This window comes from Coregonus lavaretus, assembly GCF_964263955.1.
Source record: "Coregonus lavaretus genome assembly, contig: HAP1_SCAFFOLD_1273, whole genome shotgun sequence".
NCBI classification, from domain to species: Eukaryota; Metazoa; Chordata; class Actinopteri; order Salmoniformes; family Salmonidae; genus Coregonus; species Coregonus lavaretus.
In genome coordinates this window covers 35,001-53,199 of record NW_028162243.1, presented here as the reverse complement: position 1 = coordinate 53,199, position 18,199 = coordinate 35,001, and the positions used below count along the sequence as shown (strand labels likewise).

Genomic DNA, 18,199 nt, shown 5'->3' with positions numbered 1-18,199 from the left:
TCTGGTCTATAGGCTAACTCTTATTATGTGTGAAATTAGTTTAGGTAGAGTCAATGATATGTTTTGCATTATTCTAAAGGCATACGTTTTGCAACACAATCTCACACTCAATTCGAGCAAATATGTACAAAAAGTATTTTAGCAGATTTTGTGCGTTTTTGTGTGACTTAATTCGCCTCCCAAAAATGTATTTTCCTATGAATTAAGTCGTACAAAAATGTGTATTTTCACAGAATTAAGCCACACAAAAATGCACAAATACGCACAAAATCTGCTGAAAACGTTTTTGTGCCTATTTGCACGGATTGAGTGAGATTGTGTTGACTGCAACACATACAGTGGGGAAAAAAAGTATTTAGTCAGCCACCAATTGTGCAAGTTCTCCCACTTAAAAAGATGAGAGAGGCCTGTAATTTTCATCATAGGTACACGTCAACTATGACAGACAAAATGAGGAAAAAAAATCCAGAAAATCACATTGTAGGATTTTTTATGAATTTATTTGCAAATTATGGTGGAAAATACGTATTTGGTCAATAACAAAAGTTTCTCAATACTTTGTTATATACCCTTTGTTGGCAATGACACAGGTCAAACGTTTTCTGTAAGTCTTCACAAGGTTTTCACACACTGTTAATGGTATTTTGGCCCATTCCTCCATGCAGATCTCCTCTAGAGCAATGATGTTTTGGGGCTGTCGCTGGGCAACACGGACATTCAACTCCCTCCAAAGATTTTCTATGGGGTTGAGATCTGGAGACTGGCTAGGCCACTCCAGGACCTTGAAATGCTTCTTACGAAGCCACTCCTTTGTTGCCCGGGCGGTGTGTTTGGGATCATTGTCATGCTGAAAGACCCAGCCACGTTTCATCTTCAATGCCCTTGCTGATGGAAGGAGGTTTTCACTCAAAATCTCATGATACATGGCCCCATTCATTCTTTCCTTTACACGGATCAGTCGTCCTGGTCCCTTTGCAGAAAAACAGCCCCAAAGCATGATGTTTCCACCCCCATGCTTCACAGTAGGTATGGTGTTCTTTGGATGCAACTCAGCTTTCTTTGTCCTCCAAACACGACGAGTTGAGTTTTTACCAAAAAGTTCTATTTTGGTTTCATCTGACCATATGACATTCTCCCAATCCTCTTCTGGATCATCCAAATGCACTCTTGCAAACTTCAGATGGGCCTGGACATGTACTGGCTTAAGCAAGGGGACACGTCTTGCACTGCAGGATTTGAGTCCCTGGCGGCGTAGTGTGTTACTGATGGTAGGCTTTGTTACTTTGGTCCCAGCTCTCTGCAGGTCATTCACTAGGTCCCCCCGTGTGGTTCTGGGATTTTTGCTCACCGTTCTTGTGATCATTTTGACCCCACGGGGTGAGATCTTGCGTGGAGCCCCAGATCGAGGGAGATTATCAGTGGTCTTGTATGTCTTCCATTTCCTAATAATTGCTCCCACAGATGATATCTTCAAACCAAGCTGCTAACCTATTGCAGATTCAGTCTTCCCAGCCTGGTGCAGGTCTACAATGTTGTTTCTGGTGTCCTTTGACAGCTCTTTGGTCTTGGCCATAGTGGAGTTTGGAGTGTGACTGTTTGAGGTTGTGGACAGGTGTCTTTTAATGCTGATAACAAGTTCAAACAGGTGCCATTAATACAGGTAATGAGTGGAGGACAGAGGAGCCTCTTAAAGAAGAAGTTACAGGTCTGTGAGAGCCAGAAATCTTGCTTGTTTGTATGTGACCAAATACTTTTTTTCCACCATAATTTGCAAATAAATTCATTAAAAATCCTACAATGTGATTTTCTGGATTTTTTTTCCTCAATTTGTCTGTCATAGTTGACGTGTACCTATGATGAAAATTACAGGCCTCTCTCATCTTTTTAAGTGGGAGAACTTGCACAATTGATGGCTGGCTAAATACTTTTTTTCCCCACTGTAGCATGTTTTCATTTCCCACAATACATTTGATTAGTAATAGAGTTACAGTAAATAAAACAGTCCCATAAGAGCTTATTTTTACAAAGTAAAATGTAAAACAGAACGGTATCAACCTGCAAGATGCGGTCAAATGATTTGCTGCTGATAAACAGGCATAACACAAACTCATCATTACACTATTGTCTTTCTAAATTAAATCAACCTCTTCACCCTCCTTATCATTCAGTTGGGCCTAATTTAAATTAATTAATGAAGTAACGTGCACAATTATCTCCCATTTATCCATTTGTCATTCATTCAGTGAGGAAAGAGAGAGTCATTAGTGCCTGGCTGGGTACCAACGTCCTACAGCGGATTAAATTGGGAATAGGTTAAAAAACGGGTTAAAAAAAAAAAAAAACGGGTAACAAGGCATAGAATACTTTTCTATTTGTGATTTTAAAATTCTGACAAATGAGCAGTGTAAAATACAAACAGAGGAAAAGTCAGGGAGCAGGACATAGGTTTATTTGGGGTCTGATTCTAGTGTTAAAAGGCAATTCCGCCACTTTTCAACCTCATATTCATCCTCTCAGCACCACAACAGTGTCTATATTTGTGAAAACAGCACGTTTCTATGATCTGTAGTTAAAAAGACAAGAAGAAAAGTCTTTACAAAATGTGACATAAAAGAAAAAAACAGTGATTTCCACCTGCAGTGAGTTTCTAGTTTCCAGCCCAATGGAGTAAACCCAGTGATTTCCACCTGCAGTGAGTTTCTAGTTTCCAGCCCAATGGAGTAAACCCAGTGATTTCCACCTGCAGTGAGTTTCTAGTTTCCAGCCCAATGGAGTAAACCCAGTGATTTCCACCTGCAGTGAGTTTCTAGTTTCCAGCCCAATGGAGTAAACCCAGTGATTTCCACCTGCAGTGAGTTTCTAGTTTCCAGCCCAATGGAGTAAACCCAGTGATTTCCACCTGCAGTGAGTTTCTAGTTTCCAGCCCAATGGAGTAAACCCAGTGATTTCCACCTGCAGTGAGTTTCTAGTTTCCAGCCCAATGGAGTAAACCCAGTGATTTCCACCTGCAGTGAGTTTCTAGTTTCCAGTCCAATGGAGTAAACCCAGTGATTTCCACCTGCAGTGAGTTTCTAGTTTCCAGCCCAATGGAGTAAACCCAGTGATTTCCACCTGCAGTGAGTTTCTAGGTTCCAGCCCAATGGAGTAAACCCAGTGATTTCCACCTGCAGTGAGTTTCTAGTTTCCAGCCCAATGGAGTAAACCCAGTGATTTCCACCTGCAGTGAGTTTCTAGTTTCCAGTCCAATGGAGTAAACCCAGTGATTTCCACCTGCAGTGAGTTTCTAGTTTCCAGTCCAATGGAGTAAACCCAGTGATTTCCACCTGCAGTGAGTTTCTAGTTTCCAGTCCAATGGAGTAAACCCAGTGATTTCCACCTGCAGTGAGTTTCTAGTTTCTAGCCCAATGGAGGGGATTTTATTGCTCCTCACACCACTGCAAATCTAATTGTTTTGGAAAGTTTATACTGTTTAAGTTTAAAATGTTTATACTTTTGATTACGTCATAGAGTAAAACTTTTTAACTTTATATTTTTTTTACGAAACTTAGAAAAACACCCTTTTCACATATGCTTTAATTTTATAAATATAGTTTGCAGCAACACCATAACCAGAGGAGGCTGGTGGAGGAGCTATAGGAGGACAGGCTCATTGTAAAGACTGGAATGGAATCAATGGAACGGTATCAAACACTTCATTTATTTATTCAATTTCAGCCATAAAAATTAACCCGTCTTCCTATAGCTCTTCCCACCAGCCTCCTCTCGGAAATGTCTCTGTTCTGGTAAAAGAGAAGTTGAGAATACCACATCTTGTTTCTGTTTTGTCTACATGTCTCTACAATAAACCACAGGTTTTTTTCTTGAGACTGATGGGGAAGAGTGGGGTGGAAAGGCTTTTGCAACACTACTTTAGTTAGCACAACCTTGTGACTAATTGAACTTCCTGTTTGCTTTGCGATACTTGCGTGGAGGGAGGGGGTTCAATGTTATCTTTCTGACTTCCCAATACCTCCCCCATGTCTCATATTCACTGTTATCTTTCTGACTTCCCAATACCTTCCCCATGTCTCATATTCACTGTTATCTTTCTACCTTCCCAATACCATCCCCAGTTCAGAGAAGGCTTGATGTGGTGAGCAGCATAGAGTGTATAGTCCTTTAGTCTCTATGGACCAGATGGTAGTGTACAGTTCAGAGATGGCTTGATGTGGTGAGCAGCATAGAGTGTATAGTCCTTTAGTCTCTATGGACCAGATGGTAGTGTACAGTTCAGAGATGGCTTGATGTGGTGTGCAGCATAGAGTGCATAGTCCTTTAGTCTCTATGGACCAGATGGTAGTGTACAGTTCAGAGATGGCTTGATGTGGTGAGCAGCATAGAGTGTATAGTCCTTTAGTCTCTATGGGCCAGATGGCCAGTTGGTGAGGGCCACAGCATGGGGAAAGAAACTGTTCAGATGGGGGTCTATAACATCCAATCACATAGGTTTACAGCAGCTGAGAGTTGCAACAGCATTGCTAATAATGCAAACTGCCTTGGTTTAGATAAAGACAAGCTATGTACAGATGTAGGATCTTAATTTAATCAGCCTGTTGCAGGAGAACTAAAACTTGTTGTGTATGTAGACTATTGCTGAGGTATAGACCTCCATCTGCATATCAGTAACAAACCGCTATTATATATTATAACCCAGCCTACTTGACATAATATAAAATCTCCTACTTGTTGCAAAAATACTTTCTGAATGTATCAATGATTTCCCCTCAGATCAATCATGCCCGTTTTAGCCCTTCTGTCTACATTCTCAGATACGTTTAGAAAAGAACAGATTGAAAGAAATAGTCAACTTTTAACAAATACACATTAGCCTGAGAGAGTGGAAGGGCTGAGAGGAATGTGGCCTTGTGTTGCTGCACTGTCTATAACTACCTTAACAAACAGTAACAGGGAGATGAGGTGAAAGATATCAGTCACGACTACATGTTGTTACAGGCTTTGGTATTTCCATTTATATTTTGAGGTTGGACGTTAGCACGTTGGCCGCACCTCTTGGCGCCACCTCAATAGACAGTAAGCTTATGCCTGTGCTGGCTTGTCATCTCTTTAGTCAGAAGGGTTCCATCTGTTATGTGATATTGAAGAGCAGCTGGCCCAATGTTCTGCTTGTCATCTCTTTAGTCAGAAGGGTTCCATCTGTTATGTGATATTGAAGAGCAGCTGGCCCAGTGTTCTGCTTGTCATCTCTTTAGTCAGAAGGGTTCCATCTGTTATGTGATATTGAAGAGCAGCTGGTCCAGTGTTCTGATTGGCCTTAGAGATGTTAGAAGACTGCCACCTCTTTGTAGCTCTGCTTCTTTAAGTTGATGAACAAAGTCTTTCTGTCTTGTATCTCCCAGGATTTGGTTTGGTTTGGTTTGGATTGGATTGGTCTGGTTTGGTCTGGTTTGGTGTGGTCTGGTTTGGTCTGGTTTGGTCTGGTTTGGTCTGGTCTGGTTTGGTTTGGTTTGGTCTGGTTTGGTCTGGTTTGGTCTGGTTTGGTGTGGTCTGGTTTGGTCTGGTTTGGTCTGGTTTGGTTTGGTTTGGTTTGGTTTGGTCTGGTTTGGTCTGGTTTGGTCTGGTTTGGCCTGGTTTGGTCTGGTTTGGTTTGGTCTGGTTTGGTCTGGTGTGGTTTGGTTTGGTCTGGTTTGGTCTGGTCTGGTTTGGTCTGGTTTGGTCTGGTGTGGTTTGGTTTGGTTTGGTTTGGTTTGGTCTGGTTTGGTCTGGTGTGGTTTGGTTTGGTCTGGTTTGGTGTGGTCTGGTGTGGTCTGGTTTGGTTTGGTCTGGTTTGGTCTGGTTTGGTTTGGTTTGGTTTGGTGTGGTCTGGTTTGGTCTGGTTTGGTCTGGTTTGGTCTGGTCTGGTTTGGTTTGGTCTGGTTTGGTCTGGTCTGGTTTGCTTTGGATTGGTCTGGTTTGGTCTGGTGTGGTTTGGTTTGGTCTGGTTTGGTGTGGTCTGGTGTGGTCTGGTTTGGTTTGGTCTGGTTTGGTCTGGTTTGATCTGGTTTGGTCTGGTTTGGTGTGGTCTGGTTTGGTCTGGTTTGATTTGGTTTGCTCCACTTGTTTTTTTACTCCATATTGTAAGTTGGAGGGTTTTTATTTCAGATGTCCTCGTCTGGAGCCACTTCAATGGGCACTCGTGGTGGGAGTCTTTTAGGTACCACTTTCTTGTTGCTAGTCAACATTCAGTGGACACTAGGGATTGGTCGATTAATACTGGAGCTCCGATGCGACATTGCAGTTTTCAAAGCACTACTGATTCGACACAACGTATCAATGCTTGTATCAAAGTAACAATACTACGTGATGATGACGGTCGAAGCTTCGGACATTACACTACCATCTGACAGGTGTCAGAAGAGCACTGACCTCTGCTGGAAGCTTTGTGTTTGTATCTATACTGAACAAAAATATAAACGCAACATGTAAAGTGTTGGTCTCATGTTTCATGACTTGAAATAAAATATTCCAGAAATGTTCCATTCGCACAAAAAGCTTATTTCTCTCCAATTTTGTGCACAAATTTGGTAACATCCCTGTTAGTGAGCATTTATCCGTTGCCAAGATAATCCATCCACCTGACAGGGGTGGAATATCAAGAAGCTGATTAAACAGCATGATAATTACACAGGTACACCTTGTGCTGTGGACAATAAAAGGCCACTCAAAAATGTGCAGTTTTGTCACACAACACAATGCCACAGATGTCTCAGGTTTTGAGGGAGCGTGCCATTGACATGCTGACTGTAGGAATGTCCACCAGAGCTGTTGCCAGAGAATTGAATGTTCATTTCTCTACCATAAGCTGCCTCCAACGTTGTTTTAGAGAATTTGGCAGTACGTCCAACCGGACTCACAACCGCAGACCGCGTGTAACCACGCCAGCCCAGGAACTCCACATCTGGCTTCTTCACCTGCGGGATCGTCTGAGACCAGCCACCCGGACTGTTGATGAAACTGAGGAGTATTTCTGTCTGTAATAAAGCCCTTTTGTTGGGAAAAACTCATTCTGATTGGCTGGGCCTGGCTCCTCAGTGGGTGGGCCTGGCTCCCCTGCCCAGTCATGTGAAATCCATAGATTAGGGCCTAATGAATTCATTTTAATTGACTGATTTCCTTATATGAACTGTAACTCAGTAAAATCGTTGAAATTGTTGCATGTTGCGTTTATTTTTTTGGTCAGTCTAGATATTTCACCTTAGCAGATGGAAAGATAGCTCAGGGCAAAGACATACAAATGACATAAAAAGCTTTGTTTGACCCCTCAGTCAGTGGATCCCGCTGCTGCTTCCAAAACATTTACCTCTGCTGGACACTACTGACAGTCTTAGTCTAGATATTCTCCTCCATGTCCTCTGCTGGACACTACTAACAGTCTTAGTCTAGATATTCTCCTCCATGTCCTCTGCTGGACACTACTAACAGTCTTAGTCCAGATATTCTCCTCCATGTCCTCTGCTGGACACTACTAACAGTCTTAGTCTAGATATTCTCCTCCATGTCCTCTTCTGGACACTACTAACAGCCTTAGTCTAGATATTCTCCTCCATGTCCTCTGCTGGACACTACTAACAGCCTTAGTCTAGATATTCTCCTCCATGTCCTCTGCTGGACACTACTAACAATCCTAGTCTAGATATTCTCCTCCATGTCCTCTGCTGGACACTACTAACAGTCCTAGTCTAGATATTCTCCTCCATGTCCTCTGCTGGACACTACTAACAGTCCTAGTCTATATATTCTCCTCCATGTCCTCTGCTGGACACTACTAACAGTCTTAGTCTAGATATTCTCCTCCATGTCCTCTGCTGGACACTACTAACAGTCTTAGTCAAGATATTCTCCTCCATTTCTCACCTGACAGGTGCCTCTGCCTTGGGAACAGTGAGTGAGTGTCTTGTCTTGTGGAGGCACAGAATCAAATACCTGTATATATTTAGTTTTTATAGTTTTCTTTGAAAACTGGCTACATTGTATTTCTAACTTTTAAATGACTTTTAAATGATGAATTTCTATAAGCATAGGCTGTTCAGTTTTTTGTAAATGTTTTGATTGTAACATAACTAAATGTTGTTTATTAGTACTCAAATCTATCCATTCCGTTTTCGGCACAATTTGGTGAAAGCCCCAAAGCGTTCAGAAAGCCTCTGATTCCCATCACTAGTGGACACCCCCATGAGTGTCTTTCAGAACCCCTCCTAAAACCACTTGTTTCGTTTTGGTTGTTGTTAGTGACTCTTTGTTAGTTCCTTCTTCTGTTTGAGAGACAATGTTTTATTTCTTGTTGGGGAACGTAACAATGTTCATGTGATTAAATTAAATCACCCGACTGTTTGGATATGTCTGTTAGTAAATGTTTAATTTCTAAGAGATCACGAGGAAAAAAGAGAACAATTGACATTCTAGAATTAGTTGTCACTGTGTTCACCACAACCAACATGCTGCATCTCTGTTTAGGGGTCAGTGCTCTAAAATGAGTCTCTCTGGGGAGAGAGAGGAGGGGGGCCCTGCCTCTAAAATGAGTCTCTCTGGGGAGAGAGAGGAGGGGGGCCCTGCCTCTAAAATGAGTCTCTCTGGGGAGAGAGAAGAGGGGGTCCCTGCCTCTAAAATGAGTCTGTCTGGGAAGAGAGAGGAGGGGGTCCCTGCCTCTAAAATGAGTCTCTCTGGGGAACATGACACCAAAGCTAAAAGGTGAGATGACAATTTTATGAAGAATTTATCAAGTTTATTTTCATAATAAATAGCTATCTTAAGATGAATGCACTTACTGTAAATTACTCTGGAATAGAGTATCTGCTAAATCAGGAGTTCTCAATCCGGGGTCAGTGGAGGTACTGCAGGGGTTCTGCAGCACCCTGACTGGACTCGTTGCAATGGAAGACATTTGATAGAATTTTCACGACACTAACACTTTGCCTACTGTTCTTTATTGCCTAATATAATGGAATGCATATTTATTAATTTTTATACAACCACACTCTTCATACCCGTTTAACGACTCTAAATAGCTTTGACATCGTAGGCATCAAGTCCCTTGCCAATAATGTTGTCTACAATGTTGCATACAATGTTCATTTTCATCGAACACATATTTCCTGCCACAGCTCCAACTCCTTAGCCTCTGGGCGAAAACCTGAGTTAATCTTCAAAAATAAGCATGAGTTAATCTGCCAAAATGAAGACAAAATGCTATGCAGACATACATGTTATCACTTGTATATAATTATTATACATAAATAATTGCCAAAAGCACAAGACATACGGTTGCATGTAGGTCTATATTATTTCTGGATTGATCATATAGAAATATAAAACATTATTTTAACTACTCCAAAGCAATTACATGTGGCACAGGAACCACTGACTCGCTGTATTTTCCTATTATCAAGACACCTGTTGTTAATTGTTACCTGGTTAGGACAGCTCATGAGGTGTCCTAAATATCTACCGACTAGGTGGGACTAGAGGCTTCATGCATAGCTTTAATTTATACCCATAGGAGTAAAATGTATTTATTCTCATCAAGACCAATTTTCTACTCTGAGATACTTTGTGAATATGGGCCCAGATCTCAAAACTTTGAATGTTTGTTTTACATATAAAAAATGTAATAAAATAATATTACTAATGTAAGCCACTGTAAAGACTGGGTTTAGTTTATTGTGTTGCTCTGCTCATGTCCGCGTTCTGGAACTGCCCGCGTCCAAGTCCGGTGTGGCGCCAAGCATATTGTCCAGTTAGGAGCAGAGTGGGCTGAAGTGATCTTGGGGAATAATGACGGAGTTCGTTTCAGTGTTGAGATGCCGGAGTTTATTGTTCAATTTGCTTTTTGATTAAGGACAGCATGTATATAGTTAACACTGTAGGCTTACCTCAAGTAACTTATTATTGTCAAGGTTATTGATACTTGGTGAGAGGGTTACTGCTCCCCTGAGTACACGTTGTGTTCACCAAACATGTAAGCGATGGCTGGCGGATATCCATCAAACGTTAAACCGTTTCTGGTCATGGTTAACCATATTTGTTTTCAGAAAAGGGTGTACAACCTAAACAAAACACATGTCCCTGTCCTCTTTTTCAAGATGTGGCTGATTTAAACAGCCAGAAGACATTTTTTAATTAAGAAATAACAATTTTTCTTTGACGATTTGTTGTTTCTAAATGGCTGCTGGGTAATTTGATATGCATCGAAATCTTCGTTCGCAGGCATCAAATTGAGTTAATGCTGCGCAGGTTCACTGAGTTGAAAACCAAATGGGTATAATGGGGTGATTGTTGTCTAATCGGGTGGTCTAGCTAATGGATTTGTAGATCTGACGCAGTTGCTACCTCAGATTATGAGCCTAGCAAGTGTCATGACTGAGTTATGTAGTAACCACAGAAGGCCACAGGGAGGAGCAAGAGAGCTATAAACCCATACTGTTTTTTGCCTTAAAAAGAGTAAACCTAACAATCAATCAATCAAAAGTATTTATAATAATAATAATATGCCATTTAGCAGACGCTTTTATCCAAAGCGACTTACAGTCATGCATTTTTTTTTGGTGTATGGGTGGTCCCGGGGATCGAACCCACTACCTTGGCATTACAAGCACTGTGCTATACCAGCTGAGCTACAGAGGACCTTTATAAAGCCCTTTCTACTCCAGCAGATGTCACAAAGTGCAATACAGAAACTCTAAGCCTACGTATAACCTATTTTAGCCTTAACCCTAGGTATAACCTATTTTAGCCTTAACCTTAACCCCTAACCCTACATATAACCTACTTTAGCCTGAACCGTAACCCTAATTCTAGAATAGGGTAGCCTAGAACACTTTTAGAAACTATTTTAGTAATAATATTATCTTAGTAAATACAATTACAGTACTAAATAGCATTTTAAATTTTTTGTTAATCAAAACCTGTCAAACATTTTGCTTTTTTTTTTGTTATTAGTTATTTTATGATATTTATTATTGCAAGGCAGAATGCTTGATAAATAAGACACTTTTGTTTTATTTTTCAAATGTGGTTTGAACTGGGTGACCTAGTAACCTCTGTGTGAGAGTCCAGCAATTGGCGTGGGGCAGGTTTGAGACTGATCTAATACACTTTATTTCTCCGCTGCCTCACCAATGTCTGTACGTGAATTAATAACTTTAATTGCTAAATATTTCCAATAGATGGGAGCATAAGACCACGAAGCATCAGTTATAGGCTACAAGCAGCAACATGATTGACATAAAATAGCATGCAACCAAATATTATATGTCCCATGACTTTCTAAAATGGTCACTCATTACTTTAGTTAGCTATATATCTTGTATTAGGCCTGTGTTGCTTTTGGAAGAGCAATTAAATAGTGACTATAGCAGGTGTTGAACCCCGGGTAAATAATCACTAGTCAGATGCTCCAACCTCAACCGTAGTATACATGCATTTTTAAATATCTAACATTGCGATTAAACAACCTCGGAATAGATAAGACAAGAGTGCGTCTTCCAGCCCACCAATGAATTACATCATGCAACCCTCCCGGTTAGCAAATGTACCTCAACATGCCCCTCGCTTATGCTAGAAGGCAGAGTGCTCGCTGCTGGTTGATGAATCTGACAATGAATGTACTAGGAAAATACGTTTTTCTCGACCAGAGGTGACTAAATTAATGTTCAGGCTTATTGATAATCGCTATAGTAATGAAGTATAAATTCAAAACATGAGCATAAAAACAGCTAATAATAAACATGAATCATCATTATATTATTTCACAGTAATGTGTTAAATGCTTTTTCAGTCGTTCCTCTTGCGTTAGCAGTGTGGAAAGGGACATTAAAAAGCGTGTGCAAGAGTTTTCCTGTGAGGGGGAGTAGTGGTGCATTGTTCAAAATTAGTTCATTGCATCCGCCATTGAGCCAAGTTTCATAATATTACCTTCTGTCCCTGGTTATGAAGTCATCGCTAAAAAACAGGCCTTATGTTTGGTCATTTTTCACCCTACCAGCTCCAATTAGTTCTATTGAGCTCCGTGACACCGACTCGCCTTCAGAACGTTCTTATTATTACCAAGGTTACGGCTACTTGGTGAGTGTTAACCCTGTAGGTTTACCTCAGGTAACTGATTATTAACACGGTTACGGCTACTTGGTGAGCGCTAACCCTGTAGGTTTACCTCAGGTAACTGATTATTAACAAGGTTACAGCTACTTGGTGAGCGGTAACCCTATAGGTTTACCTCAGGTAACTGATTATTAACAAGGTTACGGCTACTTGGTGAGCGTGCACACTGTTCACCTGAGTACATGTTGTGGTCACCTATAGTGAGGTGAGACACAGGTTAAGAGGCGATGGCTGACGGATAGCCATCAAACATTAAACATTTTCTGATCATGGTTAACCATATTTGTTTTAAGAAAAAAGTGTACAATCTAAACAAAACGCATGTCCCTGTCCTCTATTTCAAGATGTGGCAGATTTAAAAAGCCACAAGACATTTTTTTATTAAGAAATAACCATTTTTTTGGACGACTTGTATCGAAATCTTCGTTCGTAGGCATCAAATTGAGCGAATGCTGCGCAGGTTCACTGAGTTGCAAACCAAATGGGTATAATGGGGTGATTGTTGTCTAATCGGGTGGTCTAGCTAATGGATTTGTAGATCTGACGCAGTTGCTACCTCAGATTATGAGCCTAGCAAGTGTCATGAATGAGTTATGTAGTACCCACATACGGCCACAAGGAGGAGCAAGAGTTTCATAAACCCATACTGTTTTTTGCCATATAAACCCTAAACCTAACAATCAATCAAATGTATTTATAAAGCTCTTTTTACACCAGCAGATGTCACAAAGTGCTATACAGAAACTCTTACCCTACTTATAACCTATTTTAGCCGTAACCCTAACCCCTAATTCTAGGGTAGGGTAGCCTAGAACACTTTTAGAAACTATTTTAGTAATAATATTATCTTAGTAAATACAATTATAGTATTAAATAGCGTTTTGATTATTTTGTTGTTATTTTATTATATGTATAACTGCAAGACAGAACACTTGATAAACATTAGTTTTATTTTTCAAATGTGGTTTGAACTGGGTGACCTAGTAACCTCTGTGTGAAAGACCAGAAATTGGCGTGGGACAGGTTTGAGACTGATCTAAGGAATTAACAAGAAAAATATACTTTATTCTCAGCTGCCTCACCAATGTCTGTACTTGAATTAATCACTTTTAATTGCTAAATATTTCCAATAGATGGCAGCATATGACCACGAAGCATCAGTTATAGGCTACAAACAGCAATATGATTAACATAAAATAGCATGCAACCAAATACTATATGTCCCATGATTTTCTGAAATGGTCACTCATTACTTTAGCTAGCTATATATCTCGTATTAGGCCTGTGATGCTTTTGGAAGAGCAATTAAATAGTGACTATAGCAGGTGTTGAATCCCTGGTAAATAATCACTAGTCAGATGCTCCAACCTCAACCCTAGTATACATTCATTTTAAAATATCTAATATATCGATTAAACAACCTCGGAATAGATAAGACAAGAGTGCGTCTTCCAGCCCACCAATAAATTACATCATGCAACCCTCCCGGTTAGCAAATGTACCTCAACATGCCCCTCGCTTGCGCTAGAAGGCAGAGTGCTCGCTGCTGGTTGATGAATCTGACAATTAATGTACTAGCAAAATACGTTTTTCTCGACCAGAGGTGACTAAATTAATGTTCAGGCTTATTGATAATCGTTATAGTAATGAAGTATAATTTCAAAACATGAGCATAAAAACAGCTAATAATAAACATGAATCATCATTATAATATTTCACAGTAATCTGTTAAATGCTTTTTCAGTCATTCCTCTTGCGTTAGCAGTGTGGAAAGGGACAGTAAAAAGCGTGTGCAGGAGTTTTCCTGTGAGGGGGAGTGGTGGTGTATCCAGGGAGAAAACTAAACTAACCTTCTGAAATGTCATTCATGGTCTTATGCTGCCATCTATTGGAATTATTTAGTAACTGCAGTAGTACTGAATAAAGTATATCCTTACTAAAGTAGTAATTACTCAGAATTACAAAATAGGACATTTTCTAGTTAATTTTACCACTTACAACCATAACATAACAATTTATAGCATAACAAACAATGAAACTGACATAAACCAAAAACACCATACATTTAGTTAACTATATATATATATATATATATATATATATATATATATATATATATATATATATATATATATATATATACTATTTATTTAGATGGGTGACATTATCTGCCAAAGTAAAACCACTGTAGATAAAGAAGAGCTCTCCAGTAGGTGAACCAAAACTTTCAAAGGCCATTTTCTCAAAAGTGAGGTTACAAGTTTATCATCTTTCAAAGCAGAATTACTTTCCCATTGTTCCTCAACTGTAGTGTATGATATACCTTTTTCTAGCTGAGTCTCTACTTTTATCCAATGTCAAAAACACAATTTCAAATTTTGCTACATAAAATCGAGCCGGTCGGTCACATTTGACTGTGTAAAACCTAGCAGTACTACTTATTTATCTGAGAGTGAGGCAGATATATATTATTACTGTGTAAAACCTAGCAGTACTACTTATTTCTCTGAGAGTGAGGCAGATATATTTTTACTGTGTAAAACCTAGCAGTACTACTTATTTCTCTGAGAGTGAGGCAGATATGTATTTTTACTGTGGAAAACCTAGCAGTACTACTTATTTATCTGAGAGTGAGGCACTTATTTCTCTGAGAGTGAGGCAGATATATATTATTACTGTGTAAAACCTAGCAGTACTACTTATTTCTCTGAGAGTGAGGCAGATATGTATTATAACTGTGTAAAACCTAGCAGTACTACTTATTTCTCTGAGATTGAGGCATATATATATTATTATTACTGTGTAAAACCTAGCAGTTCTACTTATTTCTCTGAGAGTGAGGCAGATATATAGCATTTTGCAAAAAAACATGATTATATGTCTCTCTGAAATGAAACCATTAAGTGATAGATTTTAAACAAATACATGTCTGTCATTGAACAATCGCATGCCATGATTAGATAGTGAAAAAACACACCAATCACTTTCATAATTTATTGAAACAATAAAAGCTAATTGACGAACATTTCTGAAAATGGATATATAGCGTTTTGAAATGAAACTCTTCTTATGTTTCCCCATCTGAGCTCAGAGTAGATGAGAGACGTAATGTTTGTCTCTGTTGTGTTGAAGCCCAATCAAGCAGGAGAGACCAGCCTCCCCTGTACCCAGCTGTGTGTCCATGAAGAGTGACTGGTCTATGCATCCACCTATAGACTTTAGAGAGGGAGACTTTTCTAGTGAACAAAGGTAAGAAGAACTCATGGGTCATGGTCAGTGAGTTAAACAACACTGTCTCTAGTCATTTCCCCTCTCCCATTTTACCATTTATTTTTGTTGTTTTCATAATCCATAGCCTAATCCTTTTTTCCATTTTCATAGTCCTAAAACAATATTAAACTAACACTACATTCCCTCTGTGTGTGTGTGTGTGTGTGTGTGTGTGTGTGTGTGTGTGTGTGTGTGTGTGTGTGAGTGTACTCCCTGGATGAGGAAATGTAATCTCATGTTTTGTCCACAGAAACCAACAGCAGAGATCAGAGTCAGAGATTCTCAGTGGTCAGTCTTCCCAGAGTCATCAAACAGACCTGGCCTCCATATTCAGTGTATGTGGTCCTGTTATGTACATTTGTTTTTGTTTACCTCAAGTAAAGTTGATCTGTCAATCATTTATTCATGTGTTAATGAGAAAGAAATGTGTTAATGAGAAAGCATTTATTCTCTTGCTTAACCTATTTACTTGATTTATTTCAGTTGCTTGAAGATAATATTATGACGTTTGTGAAGAACGAGCTGAAGAGGTTCAAGAGGATTCTTAGTCCAGAACTCCCAGAAGGCTTTGAGAGTCAGAAGCAGGATAATGAAGTGGTGGATGCTGAAGATGAGAAGCAGGAGAGCAGTGCCAGAGAGGGGGCTCTGAAGATCACACTGCACGTCCTGAGGAAAATGAACCAGAAGAAGCTTGCTGACACACTGGAGAAAAGTAAGAGCAGTCTGCCTCATGTTGAATGCTGTTTTAGAACATTTAAAATATGTAGCAGCAGGGATGTGTTGTGGTGATTCATTTAGAGAGAGAGTCTGTAAACACCAGTCTGTAATTCATTATGAAAACATTTACAGATTTATACAGTCAGTTAAGCGAAGAAATGATTATAATTTTAAATGTTATAACAGTCCTAGAATACTGTATGCATTAAAACAGATGTACTATTAATATCCTCTGTGTTTTTTCTTCATTCAGATGAGCTTGCTGTGATTTGCCAACGTGAACTCAAATCTAATCTAAAGAAGAAGTTTCAATGTGTTTTTGAGGGGATCGCTAAACAAGGAAACCCAACACTTCTCAATAAGATCTACACAGAGCTCTACATCACAGAGGGTGGAACAGGAGAGGTCAATAATGAACATGAGCTGAGACAGATTGAGACAACAACCAGGAAACAAGCAAGACCAGAGACTGCAATCAAATGTAACGACATCTTCAAACCCTTAACTGGACAAGACAAACTTATCAGAACTGTGCTGACAAAGGGAGTCGCTGGCATTGGAAAAACAGTCTCTGTGCAGAAGTTCATTCTGGACTGGGCTGAAGGAAAAGCAAATCAGGATGTCCAATTTGTATTTTCATTCCCTTTTCGGGAGCTGAATTTGATGAAAATGGAAAAACACACTTTGATTGAACTTCTCAATCAATTCTCAATGGAAACCAAAGAATCAAGAATCTCCAACTACGAGAAGTACAAAGTTCTGTTCATCTTTGATGGTCTGGATGAGTGCAGACTGCCCCTAGACTTCCAGAAGAACAAGATCTGTTGTGACGTCACAGAGTCAACCTCAGTGGATGTTCTGCTGACAAATCTCATCAAGGGAAATCTGCTTCCCTCTGCTCTCCTCTGGATAACTACCCGACCTGCAGCAGCCAATAAGATCCCCTCAGGGTGTGTTGATCAGGTGACAGAGGTACGAGGGTTCAATGACCCACAGAAGGAGGAGTACTTCAGGAAGAGATTCAATGATGAGGACCTGGCCAGCAGAATCATCTCACACATAAAGACATCAAGGAGCCTCCACATCATGTGCCACATTCCAGTCTTCTGTTGGATTTCTGCAACAGTCCTTGAACACATGCTGAAACAGAAGAGTGAAGAGATGCCCAAGACTCTGACTGAGATGTACTCACACCTTGTGGAGTTTCATACCAAACAGAAGAATGAAAAATATATTGTGAAAGAAGAGACAGGTCCACACTGGAATAAAGAGAGCATTCTGTCACTGGGAAAACTGGCTTTTCAACAGCTTGTTAATGGCAATCTGATTTTCTATGAAGAAGACCTGAAAGAGGCTGGCATTGATGTCAGTGAAGCCTCAGTGTACTCAGGATTGTGCACACAGATCTTTAAAGAGGAATGTGGGCTGTACCAGGACAAGGTGTACTGCTTCGTGCATCTGAGCATTCAGGAGTTTCTGGCTGCTGTATATGTGTTCCTCTCATTCATCAACAAGAATGACAATCTAATGGCCGAACCGCAATCAACGTCCAGCAACTTTTCTGTGAGGATCAGACAGAAGCGTAAAGTTACCTTCTACAAGAGTGCTGTGGATAAAGCCTTACAAAGTGAGACAGGAAACCTGGACCTGTTCCTCCGCTTCCTTCTGGGCCTCTCACTGGAGTCCAATCAGAAGCACTTACGAGTTCTACTGACAAAGACAAGAAGCAGCTCACAGAGCCATGAAGAAACAGTCAAGTACATCAAGAAGAAGATCAGGGAGAATCCCTCTCCAGAGAGGTGCATCAATCTGTTCCACTGTCTGAATGAACTGAATGACCATTCTCTAGTGGAGGAGATCCAAAGCTACCTGAGATCAGGAAGTCTCTCAAAAGAAGAACTGTCACCTGCACAGTGGTCAGCTCTGGTCTTTGTGTTGCTGACTTCAGAAAAGGAGCTGGATGTGTTTGACCTGAAGAAATACTCCAGATCAGAGGAAGGTCTTCTGAGGCTGCTGCCAGTGGTCAAAGCCTCCAGAGCTGCTCTGTGAGTACATAAAATGAAATTTAAGTACTAATCAT

General features: G+C 40.1%; 1 protein-coding gene across 1 annotated transcript in view; it reads left to right on the top strand.

Annotated features, from left to right (window-relative positions):
* LOC311119430 (NLR family CARD domain-containing protein 3-like) overlaps positions 1–18,199 on the top strand; it is a 75,830-nt gene that overhangs the window by 50,536 nt on the left and 7,095 nt on the right. Inside the window, exons 4-9 of the mRNA XM_084194124.1 lie at positions 8,491–8,555; positions 8,647–8,724; positions 15,265–15,381; positions 15,653–15,737; positions 15,886–16,114; positions 16,373–18,156. Of these exons, the coding sequence (XP_084050250.1) occupies positions 8,687–8,724; positions 15,265–15,381; positions 15,653–15,737; positions 15,886–16,114; positions 16,373–18,156 (2,253 nt within the window). The 5' untranslated portion in view covers positions 8,491–8,555; positions 8,647–8,686. The remainder of the gene's footprint in view (positions 1–8,490; positions 8,556–8,646; positions 8,725–15,264; positions 15,382–15,652; positions 15,738–15,885; positions 16,115–16,372; positions 18,157–18,199) is intronic.